Genomic DNA, 24,124 nt, shown 5'->3' with positions numbered 1-24,124 from the left:
CAGTCAAAGAAAACAAAGCTGGTAAATATGAATTTATGAGCTATAAACGACTTTTATTAGTAAGTAATTTGTGGATAAATTCGGGGTGGGTCTTTGTGAGGGCAGAAAGAACTGAAATCCAACCGAACATGAAGCCGAGCCTTTCACTATCCTGACACTAACGGTTCAACTGAGCCATTGGGTCTGCTTTGGTGCACCTGGACTGGAGAAGCGAAGCAACTTGTGAGCGGGGTTCGAGTCCCGCTCACAGCCTGATTTTGAGTCCACCTGAGGGTCGCTCGGAAGCGTCGGACCTGCGAGCACAGGTAAAAGTCCAGACGCCGCGTTTACTATAGGAGTATTTTGGTCGTTTTGAATAGAACTGAAGGGAAATTGATTTATTACTATAGTAACTCTTAGAACAGATCGGACAGGAGAAAAAAAATGCTTTATATATATTCATATATATATATTCTTCTACCTTTGGTCACGTGATCAGCTCGTCCTGTTTCATCCCCTGACACCCCTCAGATCACACCCCCCTTCGATCTACCATGAGCTCCCGGGTGTGCAAGACATGTGGAGGGGGCGACATAGATGTGGACCAGGCTCGGGGCAGCGCAGTGTGCACCAGCTGTGGTTCTGTTCTGGAGGACAACATCATCGTCTCAGAAGTCCAGTTTGTGGAGGGCAGTGGGGGCGTGTCTTCTGCAGTGGGACAGTTTGTGTCTTCTGATGGTAAGAAGCAGCTCAAAAAGTTCTCTCTCTAAAATCAGACCTTTTCACTCTTAATTCCTGAAGATCCAAGAAGCTTAGTCAAACCACATCTTTATTCTTGGATGTCAGTTCCATCAGGTTCTGCAGAGATGGATGCACGGTGATGCAGAAAGACTCATTTTAAAACCAGGACCATTTCAGCCTGTGCTGTCACATGCTGCTGTATGAGGTCCAGGTCAAATCCTGAGCCCCAAATCAGAACTTTAATGCATACGAGTTCAGAATCTTTGCTGGCATTTAACTTACAGCTTTAGAAACAGATCAGACAGTAGATGAGGGGAAAAAATTATCTTTAATAATTTGCAGTCAACCTTCAGCTGATCCATTTGCCTGCAGAGGAAACAAAAGCAGAGTGATTATTTGTTTAGAAGGTCCATTGTGTGTGTTCAAACACTGTTGCAGTGTATGGTCTCAGATTGTGTTCAGGTAGAACTATGATGACTTTATTAAATTGCCTCACATTGCTCCTTTTACTTTAATTGAAACAGGCAGGCATTGAGGGAGTAATGAGAATAGAGAAACTTTAGTTTTTAAAAACAGATATTTAGACCTTTTTATAATAGTAGTTCAAAGCAGCTGATAAGAAAACTGATTACCCAGCATTCCAACTCATCACTTGCACACAAATCTTGTGCTCAAATGTGGTGAGTGCATCAGTTTTTGTGCACACTTTTTAAAGATTTGTGTGCAGTTGGCTTTAAGCTGTTGTAATTTAAATTTGTATGTGTGTACATTTTGTACATGTGAATACACAATTACAAGTACTTAAAGTTACATAGAAAATGTATTGTTTAAGTTAGAAATTAAGAATTGCACGCACACACACACCCACAAGTTGAGGGTGTTAAACCAAATCTGAGCGTGGCTGTGTCTGCAGCTCACTGCTCCCACTGGGAGGTCACATGTGTAGAATAGGGCTGGGTTGAGAAAAATAGATTCGATTTTAATCAATTTAAGATCAGATTAATAATTCATCAAAATATAAATCGATTTAGCACATAAAGCTAATGTCCGCTAGCTTGATGCTAATGTTTAATAGAATTCCCATAGGATGGCTAATGCGAAGTTGACTTAAACGTACATTGCTGACTAAATGGATACGTTTATATACTCAGGAATTAATTTTCCAAACTGTTTTACAGAAATATTTTTTAAGTAACAATTCATGGCCTAAAACAGTTTTTTTGCTCATACCATCTCTTGGAATAAAGTGTAATGCTATAGCGTGATCGCCACCTAGTGGCTAAACTGAAACTCCCTCCAGGAGAAGAAGAACAATGTTCATGATCTGAACATTTGTTAGAATGCCTTTTGAGAATCCATGTAACACTGTATGATATTAACAATCTCATTGTTTCACCAATACATTTTACAGTATGTGAACTGTATCAGATCAATATAAATATATTCAAAACAAATTATTAATTAATTTCTAAACCGCTAGATAACAGCTAATGGGACTTTGGCTTTAATAGGAAGGTTGAGTAGCCTTTAGATCAGGGGTGGGACACTGTTCTACTCGTTTCCAAGATACCCTACTGTTGAGTTTTAATTTGGACACACCTGCTTCAGGTAATCAAACCATATTTAGAGTAATACCTGGAAACATGTAGATACATTTGGCCCTTCTGGGCAGGAATTCCCAACACTAGTTCTTGGCACAAATGTTTTAAGACAAGATTGTTTCCCCCAGACTGAAAGTGGGAACGTTTCAGATTTGTTGATTTTTTTGTAGATTCAGATTAGTATCGTGGACTCTGACCAGACTAGTCACACAAGTCATGCAAAAGGGGTGGATCTGAATATCAATGCACCGTATTTACCTGTTCGTCTGATAAGACCTTGATGGACACTAGTCCCTCGCAGGTCAGACTCTCCTCCACAGCTCAATGACCTCCTCTGGTCCAAGTCTTCTGAACTGTTTTCTAGAGTCGACCAGGATGCGACTGAGGAGTTCATGTTTTTTGTGTTGAACCCCATCTGGTGCGCAGAGCTGTGGAGGTGCATCCTGGAAGTCATCTCTGGATTCTGGACCACAGATCGAACATTTCCCGTATCTCCATATCCAACATGAGGCATCCCTGATGGGGAGAGAGAGAGAGAGAGATCAAACGAAAGCAATTGCTAAAAAGCAATAATTTAATAACCGTCAATTCTTACCTGCACTTTGAAGGTCACCTCCCTCAGACAACTCCCATTTTTTTTGGCCCGTTTCCACCAAGGATGGGACCCATTTCTTCTGCTGTGTTGTATGCTTTGGGGATGGACCAGTGCCTGGTTTCAACGGATCTGGTTTGATCCCGTGTAGAGTTGGTTCCTGCAGTGATGAGACCTTTGATCCCTGAAAGGCATGGTCCTCCCTTGTGTTTGAGTTTCTGTTGTCGAAGATCTGTTGGGGTGTCCAGAGGTTCATCTGTCTGCTTGATGCATGAAGGTTTTCTGTCTGAGGGTTTACTTTCTGGACTAGAGGTTTTTGGTTGAGATTTGGGCTTGAATATTTAAATTTACTTGGAGGTTTGACTCTTATGCTCTGAACGTTCTTGTTTTCCATCTCACCTCCATTTGGGGCCTGGGCGTCTCTGCTTACCAGGGTCGTTATTCGGGTCCCAAGAGGCTCCAGTACTTTCTTGGACCAGTCAGTGACCTTGTATGTGGAGGAAATTGGGGCCTGTGTTTTGTCTCTGCTGGGCACAAGCAACTTATCTCCAATGTGGTACTGTGGTGGTAGGAGTGGGTGGAGGTCAGGAGCATGAGGCAGTTCATGTGAACTTGCAGGCTGGTGGATTGGCCCTTCTGTGTTAATGTCATAACCTGGGGAGCCAAGTGGCTGAGTTTTCTGACCCCAACCCGTTAGATCTCCACTGCCTAGAGTGTCAGAAATCCCACTAAATAACTTTGACAAGTTTTCATTTGGTCCTTCCCAAGTTGGCCCCGCAGGACTCTGGTTCGGCATCTTGAAACGTACCCACTGTGTTCTACCGTCTGGCAACCTGTTCAGTCTAGACAGAACAAAAAGTTACACACCAGTAGCTTTTAGTCACTCGAGAAGGTCAAGTGCAGGAACCTACTCTGGGACCTGCTGTGTTTGAGTTTCCAGAGATTTTAATGGATTTGTGGAGGCAAGCCGGTTGGAATTCAGCAGTTCTGGAATTGAGTGACTCTTCTCAGGTTGAAGGGTAAGGCTCCTCTGGGGCACGTTTTCACCTGCCGCCACGTTAGGGGGAAACTGGTCCAGGGGGGAGTTCGGCTGATGTGGACACTGTTTGTTCTGAGGGTCTGCAAGAGTAGGTAAAGATTAAAACCTAAAGTAGGCAGAGTTGTTGTCGTCACTGAACTGACCTTTGTGGCTCTGAAAGACTTTGATGGATCCAATTCCAGGAGCTTCTGAGAACCGGTCTACAGATAATCTGTTGATGGAGCTGAGGGGGTAGAAGCACCTCACCGTTACCCTGTAGAGAGGACAGTATTCAGTACTCTGTCCTGACATTTTTAGATTCTGCGACACAGACTTCTCACTTGAACTGAGGCTCCCTGGAGATGAAGTTTGGGCCGTCTGCGATTAGTTGCCGATCGTGTAGAATCTCATTCTCGTAAACCACATACCAGTCCCCTGTCTGTTGGAATGACTAGTCAGCTCTGAAATGCCATCTTTTACCATCACCTGCTTTGGTTAGTAAATACTTAACACCCATCAAGTTCTGCTGACCCCAAACAACCCATTTGTTTTGCATTTGTCTCCTAGCAAGCCACTATCTTTAAAGAAGAGTCCTACCACAGCTCTGGTCCCACAGGAGTCCAGCTTAAACTCAAACAGAGCTCTGCTTGCGTCGGTCTGTTTAGGCCTGCAGTGGCGGTCTAGCAGACTGGTCCTCTCAGGCTGTACTGAGGGCCAGGTGGAGGTTGGGGTTGCCACCACTGTCATGGTCCCATCTGGCGAGCAGACTGAAACACACAGAAACTCTCAGATGGATCAGGGGACACAAACATGATCCAACAGTATACCTATCATGTCTCTGGTTTTGAAGAGGCAGCGTTTGGAGGTTGATGCTTGGATCTCCAGCGTTTTAGAGTCTCTTAAAAGGAGTTTGAATGTTGCATAGAAGTTTGACAAGTTGATTTCCTAAGAAGTAAAGCAGAATTTAAGATTTAGTCCAAGTTTTCCATATAGCACAAGATGTGAAATACAAAAAACAGATCCAGAATGTTAGCACACCGTTTGAATCAGGTCAGTGTTAATTTAGGACGTCAGATATCCCAGAGACTAGTGCTAGGCGATATAATAAAGTCAAATGAAAAACGTTTGTGAAGAGCACAAAAGTTTCAGTAGAAAAACAAATTTTGCACAAATGTTCAGCTATGTGTTTGAAGGTTCATAGATGTTCAGAAGAAGATCTGTTTATTAAAAGCAGAAAAACTTGTTCGATTTTTGTTTTAATAGTCTTCGTTTGCTGTTTGAACCCTAACCTGGAGATCAAAACATGACCAAAAGAATTCTTGGTAAAATAGCAATTACTACCAGTTAGAGCAGAAAAGGCATTTAAAAAAAAAAAGTAAATATGCATTTTTGAAATCCCCCTGAAGTTGAAAACAAACTGCAGTTACAGGAGCAGCTGAAACATAGGGACTTTGAGGCTCCTACTTCATAAGTGTATCCAACAGAGAAGATGGGGACCTCGAGGACTGTTCGGACAGTGTCGTTCAAAAGGCGATACCCTCTTTGTGCCACCAGATCCACCGTCAACGGCTCCTGGTCGATGCCGACTTCCCAGAGACTGATTGTGGGTCTCACCACACTGAAGGAGATTCCTCCTTCCAAACACTGAGCTGTGATTTCTGGAGGGACTTTAAGAGCAACAGGTCTCAGAAAAAGCACCATGGAGTCCAGTTTTGGAGCAAAGACGATTCCCAGGAGCACTTACATGCATTCAGCACCTTTGCTGTGATGACAGTGTTGTAGTGGTAGGTCTGCCTTTGTGGCATCACGGCAAGTGTGAAGTTTGCATCTATGGTGTACAGCACCACACCTCCACCCATGTTCTGTTGGGCAAAAACCGAAACATTTTCAGCTGATTGGTCAGTCAAATGAGAGAAATTTCAACACGTGCGCCTCACCGTCCAGCGGACAACTGGATCATCAAAGGCCAGCTGAAGCTCATAACCACGGCTTCCGTTCAGGTGCACGACAGGCCTGATGCCCAGGCCCGGCCGCGGCTCCCCCGACACCAGCAGCTGCTTTCCATTTATCCGAACTTCTTCCAAGAAGACGTCTGCAGGAATGTTTCCCAGGTAGATGCTGAACATCTGCTGCTCACTGATCGTTTCTGCACACAGACACAAGGATCAGTTATGCTGACGGAATCCTACAACTTTAGCCAACCGGAAAGCTCACTGTTGAGGATGAAAGGCACGCGACAGATCAGAGGCGTTTCCAGCACTTTCAACATTCTGTGTTTAGTGTGGAAGCTGCTGCCATCTTCAAACACCAGCAAGAAGACATGTTCATACAAGAGCTCCGTCATGTATGCCTCCTTGTACAGGTTCTCCAGAACGATACTCTGCAGAGAGAACACACAGTGTCAGGTCTGCCCCAGTGAACGTTTTCAAACAAGACTCAACAAGCTGTACCTTTGTGTAACCACCTTCTGCCCCAAAAGGAACTCCAAGTTTGACCAGTCCACCTTGTTGAATCAGGCTCAGTCCTCTGGCAGCAGCAGTGGGCTTGTCCAGCAGATGGCCCTCCACTCCCAGACTGAAGTTCTGACTTTCAAATTTTGCTCCATCCCCAACCAGAGGGGGTATAATCTGGGGGATATCCCACTGTAATCGGGTGCCGTCAAACATGGCAGAATCTGAGGGAATCGAATCATAAGCCCAGACTAGACAGTTGCTTGTGGATACAGGTCAGCGAGGGACTTACTGACGGGGCAGGCTATAGACATGTCAATCATCACCACCAGAAGCTTCTGTTTGAAGAACAGGAACACCTTGAGAACCTCAATGGGGACCCCGTCCACCTGAAAAACACCACCGTCTGATCCACAGTCCTTTTCAGAAGTCAACTTCTTGGACGCCCCCCACCTTTGTAAGTGTAGCATGTGGGCGTTTGTATGGAGCTCGAAGTACCAGCCTGTGGGTGGAGGCCGTCAGGCTGTAACCCCACCTCTGCGCCTCCACGGGAGACATGGAGGGAAATCGTCCATCCTCTTGTAGGAACATCAGCTGCCAAGCAAAACTAGCCGTCTTCTGAGCCTGAGCAGAATTTAAATTAAAAAAAAAAAAAAAAAAAAAGCAGACCAGTCACACTGATAGAAGAAACTGGGTTGCTCTGCAGACTTGTGGGAGTGACGAGTAGCAAAGGTGGAGCTGGGTAGCTAAATGCTACAATTACAAACTGTGGTTACGTCTTATTTGCTGCAAGAAAAGCCACATGCAAGACCCACCCCTCACCTTAGACACTGAAAACATGCAGCGGTTGTCTACACCGTTTCAGGGTTCAGGGGGGTCCAATGTGATTGGTTTCTATCAGTTAGCCAGAAGCCAAATTCACAAGAAGCCAAAACGACAAGTGATCATGAAGGCTTGATAAATGGCACAAAATATGAAGAGATACCTCTTTACAGTTTTAAAAATAGTTTTTTAAAATATGCCGAACTGAAAGGATTTTTAAGAGGTGCATCCATATTTAAATTCTGTATTTTTGGCCTTTGATAGCAACAGCTTTAATTAACAACATTGCTTCCAACGATCAGACTCAGTTTCCTTTAGATTTCATCTTTAGGCACGATTTACCTGAAAGAGAGCTTCCTGCCACACCTGTGCCGCCTCTCCCGCCTGGCTCCCACACGAGGACTGTCTGTTCACGTTCACCTGTTTACAAAGCATCGTCAAAGGAGGTTTGTCAGGTTTCCATTGGCTTCAGAGTCCAGCCATCCTCACCTCCATGTAGTCTTCCTCACAGATGATCTCTCTGTGGGTCCAAACCAGACCGGGACAGAGCGCAGAAACAGACCGGCTGCTCCACCTGCCACTGCGGTCACTCACCATCACATTGAATTTGAACACGAACGCCTCGTCGTTCTGAATCAGCCAGCAGTATTAAAGTCAGACTTCACCAAAAGGCCTGCTGTGCATCAGAACTAAACTTTGTCATTTAGTGACGTGAGAAAGTAACCAGAGTAGGAGTTGTTATGTCACCATTGCAGTTGTGGGTTTTGCTTGGCCTGGTCCTCCAGGCTTTGAGAGATGGCGTCTTTAGGTGTTAACCTCTTACCACATAAGACACCAGGTTCTAGTACCCAGACCTCACCTGGTTGTGGGTGAAGCAGGAATAGTAGGAGGCTCTGAAGGAGTAGAATGGCTCAGGCTTTAAGGAACTGATGGTGTAGCCACAGCGCGAGGCCAGCTGCTTGTCAATCAGATGGACCTCGCTTCCATCTGCAGGAAGAGCTCACCATCACACGTGGACCCCACAGTCAGCAGCTAATGAATGACCGGAACTGACCGACAGCTTCCAGGCGTGGCGCCTGAGCAGAGACCACCAGGATCCACAGGTGTCGATCACGACACTCCCACTGAATAAAACCTGCTGAGACCAGAGGGCCGCCGCGTCAGCAGTCCGACTAACCAACCACCTGGATGCAGAGAAACCAGCTCACCCTCCAGTTGGTCTGCAGCCACTCCTTTAAATCCCCAGCAGAACCATGCCAGGCTGGAAAACAGAGTTCAGAAGTTAACCGCTGAGGTGGGAGGGGCTTCCCTCCAACAGGAACAGCCTGCAGAGAAACTCACCCAAAGACGATCACAGCAGTTGTCATGCTGAGGCTGAAAACACAAACTCTGAAAGGTGTATCTGTGTGCAGAGGAGAGCCATTCACTGCAGCCAGGTGACCTTATCACCTGGCTGTCTGGGAAGCTGGACGCAGGTGAGGCTGGTTTAGTCTGATTACAGCTAAAGGGAGATCCCTGCTGGTGTGAGGCAGGTAGTGACCTCACCTGTGTCAACTGAAATGAACATTCAGGGAGCTTACAGAAATAAAGTACATTAAAACGTTGAAAAAAACACTACAACATTACAGGGTAACAGTTTTTCCGAACATTTAGTGTTACAACTGCAGGGATATTTGCTGATACGTCAAACGAGGATTTCATCCTTTTAATCTGGTGTTGGAGTTGTTTTGTTTTTGATATGTGGCCCCTCCAATACTGTTCCCAAGGGGTTCCCCTTTTCTGGATTATGGATGTAGCATGTTGTCTTTGTTTTTTCTGACTGTGGGGATCATGCTTTCAAACTCACCTTTCATTATTTGACTTCACTCTCAAGTTTTACAGAACATTTTTATGTTTCTATTTTTCTGTGATGTCTTGAGAATTTCTTTTTAATTGTGTTTAAGAGACTAGTAAAGCAGTTACATTGTGAAAATGAAAAAGCCTTTCTGTTTATGCATTTTCATTTTTAAATTTGATATTTCTAATTTAATTTTGGTACAAATTTACTAAAAAACCTTTTGAAAATGAACTGTCAAATGAAATTTTCTTTTTCATTTTAATTAAGTTATTTATGAACAGTGTTGAAGAGAAAAAAAGCCATTCAGAGAGTTGATTTTTCATTTTATTTAAGAGAAATGCAGTTACATTTTGAAAATGAAAAAGCCTTTACAGTATTGACTTTTATTTTCAATTATGAGTCACAAATGCTTCCATAATTGTCTTTGCCCCATTAAACTAAATCAATCAATCAAGCTATTTTAACCAAATCTATCTATTTGTATTGTAACATGAATATATGTCAACTGGCTGACAAAAGCAAACAAATAAAACAAACATCAAAAGCAACAACACGAAACAACAAGAAAATAATCCAATTTATTTAATTTAATAATTTTTTTAACAGCTTTTTAAAATGTAATAACTGAACTGGACTCTTAGTGATTTTTCAAGATAATTCCATAGTCTGATCCCCTGCACCGAAACACTTTTTTCCTTCATTTTTGATCTGAATTTGTTGGTTTTAAAAATTTAATGTCCTTTTAGGTTGTAATTGCTTTATTTTTTCAAACTTTTTTGTATGTTATGTGGAAGACTTTTGTGATATGCTCAATAGATGACTTCTAAGATGAAATGATCTAAGCCTCTAAATTTTAATATTTTTAGTTGTATAAATAGTGTTGTAGATGGGTCCCAATTGCTCATTTCTGTAATATAAATGTGGAGTTTATTGATTTCTAGTTTGCATTTCCCCAAATTTCTATGCAGTATATCAGATATGGAACAATCAATGAATTATATATGAAGTATAAGGATTTTATTATTAATGGTTACTGATAAGATTCATAGTCGATTTTGGTTTCACTGACCTAAAACAGATCCAGGACATCTTTAGCCAAAACTTTCATCAGTGTGACTCCGAGATAAGTACCTGGTTCTGCAGGGAGGGTGTCACCTTCAATTAACAGAAACAGCAGCTTTCAGCTTCTCTGGGTTTGGGTCATCTCTCTTCTCTTCACTAAGGATGCTCCAAGGCCTCTTCCTTCTCATCAGGCATCTTCTTTTTCTAAAAACAGACCAATGTGGACATACTTCTGAACAGTTGTCTGTGTCCTCAGGTCCGGTCAAAGCTCCCTTGCTTGGTTCTGGCTTCCACACCAGCGTCGGGAAGGAGTCGCGTGCTCAGACCCTGCAGAATGGTGAGTGCAGGTTCCTGTTCTGGTGTCCGTGCCGACTCCAGGTGTAAGGAGGTTCTGGTGTCTGCAGGTAAGCGGCAGATCCACAAGCTCGGCAGCCAGCTTCAGCTCAACCAGCACTGCCTGGACACGGCCTTCAACTTTTTCAAGCTGGCGGTCAGCAAGCATCTGACACGAGGACGCAAGACGGAGCACGTCATTGCAGCATGCCTCTACCTGGTGTGTCGCACGGAGGGGACGCCTCGTATCCTAGCAACACTGTAGTGTCCAGTCACTTTAAACTTACTAGGTTCAGTTAGTAGTGAAAGAACTCCTGAACCTTCCCTCAGACATGCTGCTGGACCTAAGCGACCTGCTGCAGGTATGTCTGACTGCTTACATGCTGGGCAGACCTCCAGGTGGATTCACCTGTGTCCTGTTTCCAGGTGAATGTTTACATCCTGGGAAAGACGTTTCTGCTGCTGGCTCGAGAGCTCTGTATCAACGCGCCCGCCATCGGTGAGCCTCTTCTTTACACCTCACCTGAAGAACAGCGCTGGTGACACTCCTGAATAGGGTTGGGCACCAATTGGGTTTTATGTTGTTTCGGTGCCAAAGCGGTTCTTTGGTTTTGGTTACTAATTGGTGCCAATTTTAGTGCTTCTTCAGTAAAAAAAAAAATACTGCCTACATCTTCCCAGATCAACACTTTCATTCCCAAGTCATCACTTATTGACGCATGGTTAAGACCTCGGTTCATTGAACCTGCCACTCTTTATTTTATTGAACCTCTGCATGGCTGGAGCTCCCAGAATACACCGCTGTTGCAATAAACCACCTAGTGGCACATGTGAGAAACTACAACACCAACAGAGAGAATCAAAAACACATTAGAGTCAAACAAATTTTAATGTTCTCTTGTCAACAAACCACTAAGCTGCAGTTTAGCAGAAAAAGACCAGTTCTGGTATCTGCCCCCCCTGTACACCAGTACCATTGGTGCTGTCTGATGAGCACTGAAACTGGAAGGTCACTTTCCCACACTGCACCTCGGTCATTCCTTCCTGACCAAAGTAACTCAGCTCGTTCCCATCCAGCACAGCGCTGACCGTGTAGAAGGTGTCCTGTTCCACTTGGACCGGGTGCTCGAACCACACTGGAAAGGTACTGCTCGACCCGTCTGAGAGGAACTTTGTTAGGTTCTGGGCCAAAACAGATCCATGTCTCTTTAATTCAATCTTGACACTGTACTCGGCCTTCCCGCCACTGGACCCATACAGGCCCAGCCCAGCTATAAAGATCCGGCTGTCCACAGCAAACTGGATGCTGTCACATCGACCCCTGTAGCGCCATTGGTTGCTCCTGTAGGCGGCGGACTGGAACCTGTGGCACTTCTGCGGCACCAGGCCAGGCCGCTTCGCCACCGGAAAGTTAAGCTGAGGTTTGTTGGTGGCTGTGAACCACAGGAAAATGCTGTGAGTCTCCTTTAGCATGAGCAGGTCCGACTGCGCAGGCCCGTCTGCAAACTCCTGGAGTGACATGGAGGGTATCCGAACCAGATACAGAGCCTTACCCAGCACCGCCCGCTGGTTGTGGGAAGTCACAGGCATGCCCTGCCGCCAGCACTCTGCTGTGGCCCAGTTCAGGGCTGCCTGGAACACCACCAGCTCCCGGACGTGGAGCGTCTCTCTCTGCAGGATGATCTCTAGCGTGGGCTTGTCAATCTCACAGAAGCCTTCGGACAGCAGAGCCAGCTCAGCCTGGGCATCTATCACCTCCCAGCAGCGCTGCGTCAGCTCCGGCTCCTCGAACAGCCGGCTCTGAGACAAAAGTACGCAGGCGTTCTTTGCCTCCAGGCTCGTCTCTAGGAAGCTGACACAGGCTTTGGCCAGTGCGGGAACGATGTACTTCTTTGCAGCGTAGAGCGTTGCAAGGACGGTGTCGGCCTCCAGCTCGATTGCATCGCTATACATGTACCTGATAGAGAGCACATGCTGGTGAAAACGTGCAAACGGCACTATAAACATGTCAGGTTCAGTTTCCAGCTGGAACTCACTTCAACAGGATGAGGAAGGCTGCAGGCTCCACGTCAGGAATGTGAATCACAGACTGCCCCTCTGCCAGATCTCCGTAAAACATGGCTCCAAACACAGAGCTGCCGACTGCCAAGACGTACTGCAAGACAGACAGAAACCGCTGTAGCCTGACCGAACCATTGAACGAGAACAGGCTCCTGAAGAATCATGAAGCTGTTCTGAGAGAAGAAATTAAGAGGATTGACATCATTCTGAATGTGCATTCATACCAAACGCGGCAGCCCGCCTGGTGCGGAGCAACCGCTGAAGCTGTTCTGGATTTCATTCGTTGTCACATCATGGATGATGTTGAGCGAGTAGCTTGGGATTACATTTTTTAGAGAGCTCTACAGAGGCACCGGTTGTTGCGTTTGTGTTCACCAGATCTTTCAGAGTCTCTGTGTACTTCACTCTTGCAGTGAGAGCTGCACCTGAGGGCCATTTTAAACGTTACTTCTGTCTGTCTGTGGCCCAGTAAGAGCATTAATCCAAGAGGGGGGAAATAAAAATAAAACTGGGGGATCTTTTTATTATTGTCTTGATGAAAATAAGAAAAACATCATAAGCCTGTGTCTGTTCTAGCTCAGAGTCCGACTGGATTGGCTGCTGAGATTGCTCTGCTTAAAAAAAAAAACTTTTGATTTTCAAAATCAAATAGATTTTTGGGGGCATAAGGCCTTCAGCTGCCCCCCAACGACTTTATAGCTGTTCAGAAAGCAGTGTCGGTTATGAGGCGTATCAGTACAGATCGATGGTGCAAGCAGACCTTGGGAACTTCTGCAAACCTGAGTTCAAGACCCAAACAGTTCTCTACCTTATGAGCTGGGACTGTCTGAGTGTCTCCTGGCGGACCGACGATGAAGTGGACATCAGCCATGTGCTCGTTGTTGAACATGAGGGCATTCCTGCAGAACAGAAACATCATGAACTCAGACCCTCCACTACCACTGCTCTGACAGAGACTACGGTCTGACCTGTACTGGCCTGTTATACTAACACCTGAGACTACTAACCTGCTCCCCCATCCCAAAAAAACTGTGAAGGAGGCTTGGTTGTATTACTTTGATACAGAGAACTTAAAATTTAAAAAAATATTTAGTGCCCAACACCAAAGCAAATTTTAAAACCAGTTTACCATAAATTCAGTTTCAATGGCTGTGCTTTGTCATAGAGACACAACCACACACATACACACACACAACTAAGGACATGTTTTTGGACTGTGGGAGGAAGCCTGGGATTTGAACCAGGACCTTCTCACTGTGAGGTGAGAGAACTAACCACTACAGCATCTAGAATACAATCCGATACAGTCAGGCCCAGAAATGTTTGGACAGGGAACATTTTTTGTTATTTTATCTGAGTACAAAGACATATTCAGGATATATTTTTGTAATAAATATGGACTCAAAGTGCAAAGTCTCAGATGTAATTTGAGAGTGTATACATCCAAATTGAAGCAAGGGTTTAGGATTTACTGCGATTCCATCTATAGCATCCCCTTTTTCAAAACACCAAAAGTATTTGGACAAATGACTCAAAAGAGAAAAGGCTGCATAAGCTCTTCCCTCATTAACCTGTCATCAATTAAGTAGTTAAAATGTCTGGAGTTGTTTTCAGCTGCGACATTTGCATTCAGATGTTGTTGCTGAGAACAAATAACATGCGATCAAAGGAAGTCTCAATGGAGGAGAAACAGACGAAAAAGGTACCAGAATGATGGGAAGAGGAAAGTTTGGAGAAGAATTGGAACAGCTGGTGGAGGCAGTGTGATGGTATGGGTATGCATGGCGTCCAGTGGCCTGGGGTCACTAGGGTTCATGGATGATGGGATGAAAGACAGGAGCAGCTGCATACGTTCCAAAGTGCTTAGAGCAGGGGTCTCTAACTGGTGAATCTTCTTTTCACTTTCAACTCTTTTTTTTTTTGGTTTTCGAATCAGAAAATTTAAGTTTTAAAACTTTTGGCTCTGTTGTGCTGCAGGTAACACAAAGGACCAATAAAAATCGATGAAGGTGGTAACTTCAGTCCTGGTGCATTCACTGACTCTTAGAACCAGTGGCGCAGCGTTAATACAGACTAAACAGCCATTTTCTGACGTTAATTATCCCACTTCTTAGAGTCAGTGAATGCACCGGGACTGAAGTTACCACCCTCATCGATTTTGAATGGTCCTTCATCTTAGCCCCGCCCCAATGTGCCACAACAGAACCAACATTTTTTTAAACTAAAATTTCCAGATTTAAAAAGGAAAAAAAAAGATTTGAAACTGAAAAAAAAGTTTTGAAATTGAAATTTTGAGTTTTTAAACCTAAAAAAAACAGAACATTTGAAGCTGAAAATTATTACGTTTATTTTAGAATAGCAAGTTTAGGACATTTTAGATAATTTTGGCCACAATGTAGCTCCATAGAACTCTTCCTCAAGAACAAATTCACCCTGAAAAAACACAAATATTAAACCAATGTGAGGGATGAACCTATGGACATACGAACATCTCCACAGATCAGAAAGTCAGATCAATTAGCTGCTCCTCAGCAGTCTGACATCTGTTGCCATGGTGATGCTGAAAGGAGGATGCTGCCACACACAGTTGATGTTGTTTACCTCTCTCTCAGGGTGGGGTGGGCCGCCTGCCAGCCCTCTCTTTCCTCCTCGCCCTCGTCGCTGGCCAGGGCCCCCCCGGCCTTGCCGTCCTCATACACTGGCAGCTCCTGCTCGCTCTGCTGGATAAAACTCTTCTTGGCTTCCAGCACCTCAGCCTCCTCGCTGTGGGGGAGGCTGGTGGGGAAGACCTCTGCGGCCATCTCCTCCTCCTCACTGAGTGGGCGGAGCCTCCAGATTTACAGCATGACCACTTCCTGTACAGAAAAACATATGTGGCCTGTGATGTCTGATGACGATATAAAGCCCCCCCACCCCACCCCCATCATCATCATCATCATCATCATCACCACCACACACACATTAACGAATGCAGTGCAGAGACTGACCCTGTTCTGTCTGCCTGAGTCTGCAGCGCAGCTGAGGCTGGTTGAAGGCCCAACCGGGTCAGTTTGGGTTTTGGAGGCCCAGCAGCTTCAGAACTTGAAGCTCGAGATTGGGTTTTAGTCTGAAAACCGTGATCGTGAAGGGCTGTTGTGGTTTTAAAGCCCTGCGTCTCTGATTCTGGTAGCGTCCGCTATAAGACTCAGTAAGCGAAGGTCTCTAGTCGGTCTCCCCACCGCGGGACCGGTCCGTTCGGTAAATGTTGGCGTCTGCATTACCTTATTAGAGTCTCCGTCGCCGCCGTTCCAGCCGCGCGCCTGCATATTAGCGCGAGCGACGCCGTTCGTGTCCTGACGCCATCTTAACGCCTCTGCTGCGCTGCGTGGCGCGGCCGCTGGGGGGCGACAGAGCTCAGCACCTGTGAGCCACCTTCTCCTAACAGAGGGGTCTGCAAACTCTAACTCTAAAAGAGCCATTTGGTCTAGTTTCTTGAAGGCCACAAAGTCTCACTTTATCGATAAAAAATGCACAATATTTATGCTTTTTGGCAATGGAGCATTTAATTATGAATGTAATTTAAGTATTGCAATAGTTAAATAACAACAGTGTCTTTATGTTGACATATATAACAGTTGTAACTTTGACAGCAGCACACACTAGTTCCTTTCAAAATAAAACCTATCCTTTAAAAAAAAAAAAAAAAAAAAAAAGAGAAAGGTCCTCCTGCTGCAGCAGCTTTACTTCAATTAAAAATGCAAGACAGTCAAGCATGATGTTTTTTAATCACTAGGATTATGGTGTGCACATGGTTTAAAAGTGGTCAGAAAATATGGACCCCACCTGTGTTTGTCCACATTGGCTTAAGTGGGAGCCAACTCACTGGGTAGGCTCGCTATGCTATCCAGCCGCTTGGTGGACAGCGGAGCTCGCTAGTTCGCTACATCAGAGCTCGCTAGCTCAATACTGCTGAGTTTCCTAGCTCAATACAGCGGAGCTCGCTAGCATGGTACAGTAGAGCTCGCTAACATGATGTGGTGGAGCTTGTTAGCTTAATACAGAGGAGCTCGCTAGCTCACTGTAGAGGAGAGAGCTAGCTCGCTACACCAGAGCTTACTAGCTCAATACAGCATAGTTCGCTAGCTCGATACAACAGAGCTCGCAAGCTCGCTACAGAGTAGTTTGCTAGCATGCTACAGTGGAGCTCACTAGTTTAATACAGAAGAGCTCACTAGCTCACTGTAGAGGAGATGGCTAGCATGCTAGCTTGATGCAGCAGAGCTCGCTACAGAATAGCTTGCTAGCATACTACAGTGGAGTTCACTAGCTTAATACAGAGGAGCTCGCTAGCTCACTGTAGAGGAGATGGATAGCATGGTACAGCAGAGCTTGCTAGCTCGCATGCACCAGTGGAGTTTGCTTCTGCGGAACTTGCTAGCATGGTAAAATGGTGCTCACTAGCACACTATGCTGCCCTCTGGGGGGCTTGCTAGCATGGCAAACTAACCCATTGAGTTCCCACTTAAGCCAATGTGGCAAACACAGGTTGGGCCACCATGGAAACTGCAAACAAATTCAGTCGGACCCACATTTTCTGCTCACTTTAAAACCATATGGGGCCCATTTGGCCTTACTGGCTGGGTGTTGACTCAGACCAATCACTGCTTACTGATAGTGTCTGGGTCCAATATGTCAATGTCCACATTGTGAAAAAGAAGGCGATCAATTTTACCTAATTGGGTTAGAACCAGAAGCAGGTCATATTCTACAGATGACATCACCCTCACTTGGTTCAGTTTTCGTATACAGTCAATGGTCACAACCATCAGTTGATTGGCTGAATCAGAGCAGGCCTCTGCTCTGCTTCTTTTCAAACACCTCTGCCTGAAAAACAAGCAGCACATCCAGTCCAGACTGGGTTTGAGCATCGCTGGTTTAGGCACCTCAACCTCACAGTGAAGGGGATCCGAGCTGAGATGCAGAGAGAGCAGAGGCTTCACGTAGCTTTGGGTTTAAGTAAGATGCTTCTCAAGTTTTATATGTCAATGATTGTCTCCCCTCCCTCCCTGAAAGACCCTTGCCTGTACATCCCTCGCTTCGCTCACCTGCTGGAGTTTGGGTTGAAGACTCACGAGGTTTCCATGACAGCTCTTCGTCTCCTTCAGAGGATGAAAAGAGACTGGATGCACACAGGCCGGCGTCCTTCTGGACTCTGTGGAGCAGGTACTCCACGACGACTGCGACATGACATCAAACACAAACAGCAGAATTTCATGAAATCTTCCTTCTCCACAGCGCTCCTGGTGGCAGCTCGAATGCACAAGTTCCGGCGTTCAGTGAAGGATGTGATCAGTGTGGTGAAGGTCTGCCACACCACCTTGAGGAAGAGGTGATGTCCAGATTCTAAATGTTACATTACATTGAAATCGCAGTAGATTCATCAGCATCCATTCATTTGAACAGACTGACAGAGTTTGAGGACACACCCACAAGTCAGCTGACAATTGATGAGTTCATGCGGGTGGATCTGGAGCAGGAGTGTGACCCCCCCTCCTTCACTGCTGGACAGCACAAAGCAAAGATGCAACAGGTATGGTTGGTGCCGCAGTCTGACAGCCACGCCTTCTGGGTTGAAGTAACTTTTTCTTTGGTATAAAAGCGCTTGGGTTGAGTCTCCTTTGAGGGAATCTTCTAGAAAAGGGACAGAAGGAGAAATGACATCAAGTCAGCCTTCTGTCCTACTCATGTCCTTCTTGTTTCCTTGGTTTAGTTCTGGCTCTGTTCTTTGGACCTGGTAGCTTTTCCTTGTTGTTAGGGAAGTTCAGAAGACTGTGAGGGAAGTATCTATAACAGTTACCAGAGCTGCATGTTCAAAACCTTTCTTCCCAAGCTCTGTGTGAGCAAATAGGACGATAAGCGACAAGTGACTGTGGATGTGAAGGTTTTTTTGTTTAGTTATACAGGATACCGGGCCAAACACCCCTAGATTTTTTTCGTTATCTCAAGTTATAAAATGGCCAATCAGATGCCTCAATTAAAAACATGTGGTGCCCACTGGCCCCCAACTCAATGACAGATTCTCCTGAGTCACTTTCAGTGGAAGGGGTGTGGCCTTCTAACAAGCTCTCTCCTGATTGGCGACAGGAGTTGCCCTAAAACCTTGACTCTGACTGACCAATCACTACTCAATAATCTCGTCTGACTCCAACATGGTGGCGTCCGTATCGCGAAAATCTGACTTCATTTCGATGGATGATGTCTCACTCGCTCAGTCCAGTTGTCTTACAGTGAATGACAGGAACAGCACCACAGAAACACTCCCTACCTCAAACAGGTTTGGAGGTTTTCTGGAGTTCTGCAGCTTAAAACCGTTTTGATTAATCCAGTCTTTCTTTTTTTTTCCTCACAGCTTGAGCAGGAGCTGACCAAGAAGCTGGATGAGGTAGAAGGTCTGTCTTGAACTCCCTGTTTTCTCCACACTTTCTTGTCGTCTCTGGTTTCAGGAGAGTAACTGACGCTCTGGTTTCTGCAGGAGAAATCAGCTGCTACAAAGATGAGATTGAGAACGAGCTGGAGAAAAGCCGTCCCAAACTTAGAGGAATCTATGCTGCCTATTCCAAAGAAATCGGTGGGTAAACCCCAGATGGAGCAGGACTTCCTGAACACTCCCCGCTGAGATCCTGTCTTTCTTTCAGCTCCTGAGAACGAAGATGCGCTCTCGTCGACCTCCGAGGAGGCAGAAGGGGAAGACACTGAGCTCCAGGCAGCCACTGAGCACCTGGCTCAGGACTTCCTGTCCCAGGTAATCCAGGAGGTGAATGAGAGGCAAGGCGAGACACAAGGTTCCTGCACCCCGGAGGTCGAATCAGAGGACACCCACCTCTCCACCGTCCGAGAAGCACTGCTGAACACTGCCAGCCTGTGCCTCCTGGAAACCTTTCACACCTCGGAGAAGTCAGAGATGGAGAAAAATGCAGACAGTGAGCATTTATTTGTTTTCTAAATCAGTCTTATTCAGTTTTTGAAAAACAAAGTTCAGACCGTTCCAGTAAGGCCAGTTTATCTGTATTGTTTAAAAGTTCAATATATAAATGATTGACAGATCAGATCAATGTAATCCTCATGCTGAGCAAACCAATCATGACAATAGCCTAAAATTCCTCAGTTAACTAAATTGGTCAAAAACGTTAGCCTGTTGCTAAAATAGAAGCTGAACTCTAAATTAGTCTAAAAAATTAGTAGATAATAAATCAGCACAAAATGTTAGCATGTTGCTAAAATAGAAGCTAAACTCTATAGTCTAAAAAACTCTGGTAGTTAACAAATTAGGATGTTGCTAAAATATTAGGTAAATTCCACATTTTTTGAAAATTACAATAAAACATGAAAACATAGCCCCTTAATATATTTAAAGGCTTGTTGCTAATCTACCTAAAATTTTGAAATTTGAAGACTTTCACATTCATTTCCTATGGTTCATATTTTGCTCATTATTTCAAAAACTGTAAAGTTTGTGGATACCAAAACACAAGCAGTAATGATCTGAACAAGCTGAAATGGCTGAAGTTGGATTGAGTTTTTACACGTCAAAAACGTACAGAAAGGAGCAGGAGAATCCCTATAGTAGAGGCGAAGAGACGTGAATGAGAGTAGAGAATGGAACCCCATGTCACATCATCATACTTCAGCCTCTAACCTCCACCGGATCTCTCCTCTTTTAGGCTACATGGAGACAAGCGGAGAGCTGGACCTGGAAGGCATTGATGATCAGGAGATTGAAAAGGTGAGATGGCAGAGAGTGTGTTGTCTTCATGATAACTTGACAGGGTGCATTCTGGTTGGGTGTGTCGAAGCTCTCATGTCTGTTTCTGGGGGGTTGTGGACAGTACATCCTGGACGAGAAGGAGGTGGAAGTGAAGACGGGGTTGTGGATGAAACAGAACGCTGAGTACCTGCAGGAGCAGAAAGGTGGGTTAGACCCCCCACCCCCACCCCCCGTCCCATAATGTGGGTTTGATTGATGTCGACGATGACTGATTGGTGTTTATGCGTGCAGAGAAAGAGGAAAGGATCAACAAGGAGAAGGAGCAGGGTACCTACAAAGAGAAGGTCAGTGGAGCACGAGATCTCCCAGCTTCAGGTTTACAACGCAGTTCCTGACTTTTCTTCCCTGCAGAAGAAGAAGAAATACAGGAAGCGGGAGCAGATTGAGGCACTGACTGCAGGGGAAGCTATTGAGAAAATGCTGGAGAAGAAAAAAATCTCCAGCAAGATCAACTACGATGTTCTTAGAGACTTGAACACTGGGGCTGGGAGTCCCAGCGCTTCGTCCCCCGAGCCGCCCAAATCCTCTTCTGCTCCGAAACGACTTAATCGCCGCCGCCGCAGGAAGACCAGTGAAGCCAGCCAAGACATGGCTGTTAACGCCTCCATCATGGGGAAAAGGTGAGGCCTCTGAGTCACGGAAGACCTGTAGGTCTGATGATCCTATGGTCCTCATTGGTCCTCTCTGTGCTTTCAGGTTTCGACACCTAATATCCACAACACCACCGAAGAAGAAGAAGAAGACACCTGCCCAGGTAAGAACACAAACCTGATGTTCTTCTCTAAAATCATAAATCATTGTTCCGCCTGTCCCTGTCAAAGAGCAAGACGCTGAACTCCACGTTGCTCCTGCTGGCTCTAGGCTACCGCCAGTGTGAATTAGTGGGACTAGCGGGTCAGGAGTAAGCCAGAGCTCATCTCCCATGATCCTTTTGTGTACACACTCGCTAGCTGAGAGACCCCCACAAAAGTTAAGCTTAGGGGTGCAACATAAAATGCTATCTACTGCTTCCAGCCTTTCTCTTTGTCCATCAGGTCTTATGAACACACAGGAGATCCACCTTTCTTCTTTCCGTCATTTTCTTGTCCCTGTTCCTAAATCCAAAGGTCTTCCTCGAAGTCCTTCACTCCTGTCTTTCCTTTTCTCACTCAGTCTCCAAACAAACATGTCCTCCTGCTTCTTTCACCTGCAAGATTAATTTTGGCCAAAATCCAAAACAGACCTTAGGTCCCGAACAGGATAAACATTTATTGAACACTCTAAAACTACATTTTTTAAACTTTAAAACCGTAACCTTTAAGCATAATCATGAACTAGACATAAAGCATTACTTACGATAATGTTAGTGTTAATGCTGTAAGCTGAATTTAGCCGCTGAAGATGCTAGTGCTGTTAGCTAAAAACACTGAAGTTAATAGCTGAAAACGCTGAAGCTGATAGCCAGCTAAAATATTAGCTAAATGCCAAAGTAGCCTAAAAAAATTAAAAAAATAAAAAACTTAGGTTAGCCAAAACAGGTAGCATGTAGCTGAAAATATAACAAAAATTCAAAATAGCCTAAAAAATGAAAAAAGGTCTAAATTAACCAAAACAGTTAGCATGTAAATATTAGCCTAACTCCAAAATAGCCTCAAAGAAACTTTTTAAAAAGCCTAAATTAGCCAAAACAGCTAGCATGTAGCTAAAATACTAGCCAAACTCCAAAATAGCCTAAAAATCTTAGTAAATGCCAAAATAGACCAAAAATCTAGCAGAATGACAATTTTTAAAACTTTAAAGCTGTAACTTTTTAACATAATTATGAATAAGAAAAAGACAGGAATATTATTCCAGAATAAATCAACTTAAACCTTAAATAACTTTCAATATTTTACTCTCTGTAAAAATATATTTTGTCAAAATTATACAAGTTAGAAATAAGCGCAAGATAACATAAGACAGTTAATAACAATAAAATAAAATGATCTGGAGGGTCGGATAGAATTACAAGACTTTGACACATCCTGTAGGTCGACAGAACCAGCTGGTTTATTGTTATCCTGGGACATAAATACAGTATGAAAGACGAAATAACTGCATGATTGACTGGTCTTTGGTTTTATATTGGACAAATCTCTGACTGCATTTACCTGGCCGTGGGAACAGTTCATTAGAGGAGTGGAGTGCCACCTTGTGGTTGAATTGAAAACTTCTTTCTTCTGGTTGCAGTAAAAAAAGAAAAAGAAACACCTACAAAAAGGCATCTTTACCTGACTTTTTTGTAAATACATATTTTTTTTATTTAAATAAAATATTTAACAGTTTATGTACTTTATGTTATAGATAGTATAAAACATCATCTTAATAAACCAGGTGTTTGTGAGGATTGTTCAAATTTGACTCTCTCCTTACAGGTTGAACAAACGGTCACCATAGCAACACAGTCAACCGAGCCACTAGATAGCATTCCAGACGTCCCATCAGCTGCTCCACCTCCAGCAGAGGAGGAGGAAGAAGAGGAGGAAGAGGAGGAGGCAGAGAAAGAGTGTGTCAGTGCCCTGCAGCTTGTAGGAGGTCAGTGCAGGGCGGGGGTCTCATCATGAGGTCATCAGGACGGTCACTGACTGCTTTTCTTTGATCGGCAGATTACGGCTGTGAGGCAGAGGAGGAAGATGGGTTTTAGCCCCAAACCCAATCTGTGGTAGGAATAATCTCCGTCCAGGCTGAGGATGCAGCAGGGGTCAAAGTTGATGAGCTCAAATATTTTTTATGTTGTCGGGCCAACTCGTTTTAACCTGATTTTTTTCTGAATGAAGCTATTCTTTCATGTTGTAAACTTGAGTGTTTGAATGTAAATTTAAAACATAAATGTACACAGTGTTTTTAGAACCCAGTCCTTCATAAAGCAGAGTTGAAGTTGTTTTCATCAGACTCTGAGCTGTGTCTGAGTAGAGGGGTTGCTGGTTGCAATACTTCTGATATATTGAAAAAGAAAGTACAGATGAAAAAAAATCATGATAGAAAAAATAAATGTACAGTCAGAAGCAAATTGAAATGTTCAAAGAGTTCCTCGTGTCTGTTTGACAGCTGCTAGAACACGGAGGGCTACAGCATGTACTTGTATGTACGTCTGTTGTCTGAATAACATTCGGTTTACTTTGATAGTAGCTGCGTTTACATGGACACAAGTGATCGGAATAAACGTCTGATCAGAATAAAAATGCATCATGTAAACACGCCACAAGGTGCTTTGTTATGGCGTGAGCTCCAGAGGAGGCTTCGGACCGCAGTCCATCCCACCGGCTGCTTTGCACGAGTGAGCTGCTGGACTCTGGAGAACCGTGTCTCCCGGGAGAACTGAATAATGTCGCTCCGTTCTCCAAATTTGTGTTACCAGTCGTGTCCAGTTAAAATGATGGCTGGTGTTATTCCCACGTCTTTACGTTGGTCTAAAATGCACATTGCTGCACTGATGGATTTTAGGCGCGTCCAAAGCTAAACGTTGTTCTTGCATTAACCGAACTCTAAGCCTTCCTCTATGGAGCTACAAAAGGGCCAATATTATTTGAAACGCAAATAAAACAAATTGAAAAAAATATTGGTGTTTAGCTAAAAAAAAAAAAAAAAAAAAAGTAAAATGTCCAAAACTTTTTGCAGTTTCTAAAATAAACTTAATTATTTTCACAAAGGACCAATCAAATCAAAGAGGGTGGTAACTTCAGTAACAGTGCATTCGCTGACTCTGAGAACTGTGATAATTACAGTCAGAAAATGGTTGTATTGTCTGTACTATCATAGTCGGAAGTTGTCCCAAGACGGGTGTAAAATCAGAGTTTTATCACGTA

The 24,124-nt window shown here is 44.4% G+C and overlaps 3 protein-coding genes across 6 annotated transcripts; 1 reads left to right on the top strand and 2 right to left on the bottom strand.

Moving 5' to 3' along the window:
- brf1b (BRF1 RNA polymerase III transcription initiation factor subunit b) lies at positions 1-23,334 on the top strand. Of its 2 annotated transcripts, none has more exons than XM_036210639.1 (19): positions 1-305; positions 479-717; positions 10,359-10,439; positions 10,507-10,680; positions 10,766-10,797; positions 10,862-10,934; positions 17,549-17,698; positions 17,771-17,864; positions 17,939-18,065; positions 18,885-18,924; positions 19,008-19,103; positions 19,171-19,455; positions 20,197-20,258; positions 20,362-20,443; positions 20,532-20,584; positions 20,652-20,920; positions 20,997-21,054; positions 22,694-22,853; positions 22,925-23,334. In XM_036210639.1, exons 2-19 carry the CDS (start codon positions 534-536, stop codon positions 22,960-22,962), a joined length of 2,058 nt encoding a protein of 685 aa, XP_036066532.1. In that variant the 5' UTR covers positions 1-305; positions 479-533; the 3' UTR covers positions 22,963-23,334. The 2 variants fall into 2 exon arrangements, with proteins under 2 accessions (XP_036066532.1, XP_024146199.1); XM_024290431.2 differs by having other exon boundaries at positions 2-305; positions 511-717.
- LOC112157602 lies at positions 1,030-8,701 on the bottom strand. 2 transcript variants are annotated; one of them, XM_024290429.2, is made up of 21 exons: positions 8,545-8,701; positions 8,412-8,464; positions 8,258-8,341; positions 8,063-8,190; positions 7,693-7,833; positions 7,546-7,623; positions 6,835-7,005; positions 6,674-6,770; positions 6,382-6,605; positions 6,146-6,311; positions 5,869-6,077; positions 5,676-5,793; positions 5,396-5,598; positions 4,759-4,876; positions 4,529-4,698; positions 4,273-4,370; positions 4,096-4,205; positions 3,825-4,032; positions 2,917-3,755; positions 2,580-2,837; positions 1,030-1,086 (listed from the first exon to the last, which is right to left on the bottom strand). In XM_024290429.2, the coding sequence occupies exons 1-21, from the start codon at positions 8,568-8,570 to the stop codon at positions 1,070-1,072; spliced, it is 3,516 nt and encodes a 1,171-aa protein (XP_024146197.1). In that variant the 5' UTR covers positions 8,571-8,701; the 3' UTR covers positions 1,030-1,069. The 2 variants fall into 2 exon arrangements, with proteins under 2 accessions (XP_024146197.1, XP_024146198.1); XM_024290430.2 differs by having other exon boundaries at positions 8,258-8,338.
- LOC112157604 (BTB/POZ domain-containing protein 6-B) lies at positions 11,306-15,896 on the bottom strand. Of its 2 annotated transcripts, none has more exons than XM_024290432.2 (5): positions 15,757-15,896; positions 15,098-15,351; positions 13,305-13,395; positions 12,472-12,590; positions 11,306-12,392 (listed from the first exon to the last, which is right to left on the bottom strand). In XM_024290432.2, the coding sequence occupies exons 2-5, from the start codon at positions 15,295-15,297 to the stop codon at positions 11,360-11,362; spliced, it is 1,443 nt and encodes a 480-aa protein (XP_024146200.1). In that variant the 5' UTR covers positions 15,298-15,351; positions 15,757-15,896; the 3' UTR covers positions 11,306-11,359. The 2 variants fall into 2 exon arrangements, with proteins under 2 accessions (XP_024146200.1, XP_024146201.1); XM_024290433.2 differs by lacking the exon at positions 15,757-15,896 and adding an exon at positions 15,484-15,750.
- Positions 23,335-24,124: the final 790 nt, after the last annotated feature.

Source organism: Oryzias melastigma, linkage group LG24 (assembly GCF_002922805.2).
Source record: "Oryzias melastigma strain HK-1 linkage group LG24, ASM292280v2, whole genome shotgun sequence".
Lineage (NCBI taxonomy): Eukaryota > Metazoa > Chordata > Actinopteri > Beloniformes > Adrianichthyidae > Oryzias > Oryzias melastigma.
The sequence above is the reverse complement of the archived record's forward strand: the minus strand, read 5'-3'. Positions and strand labels throughout refer to the sequence as shown.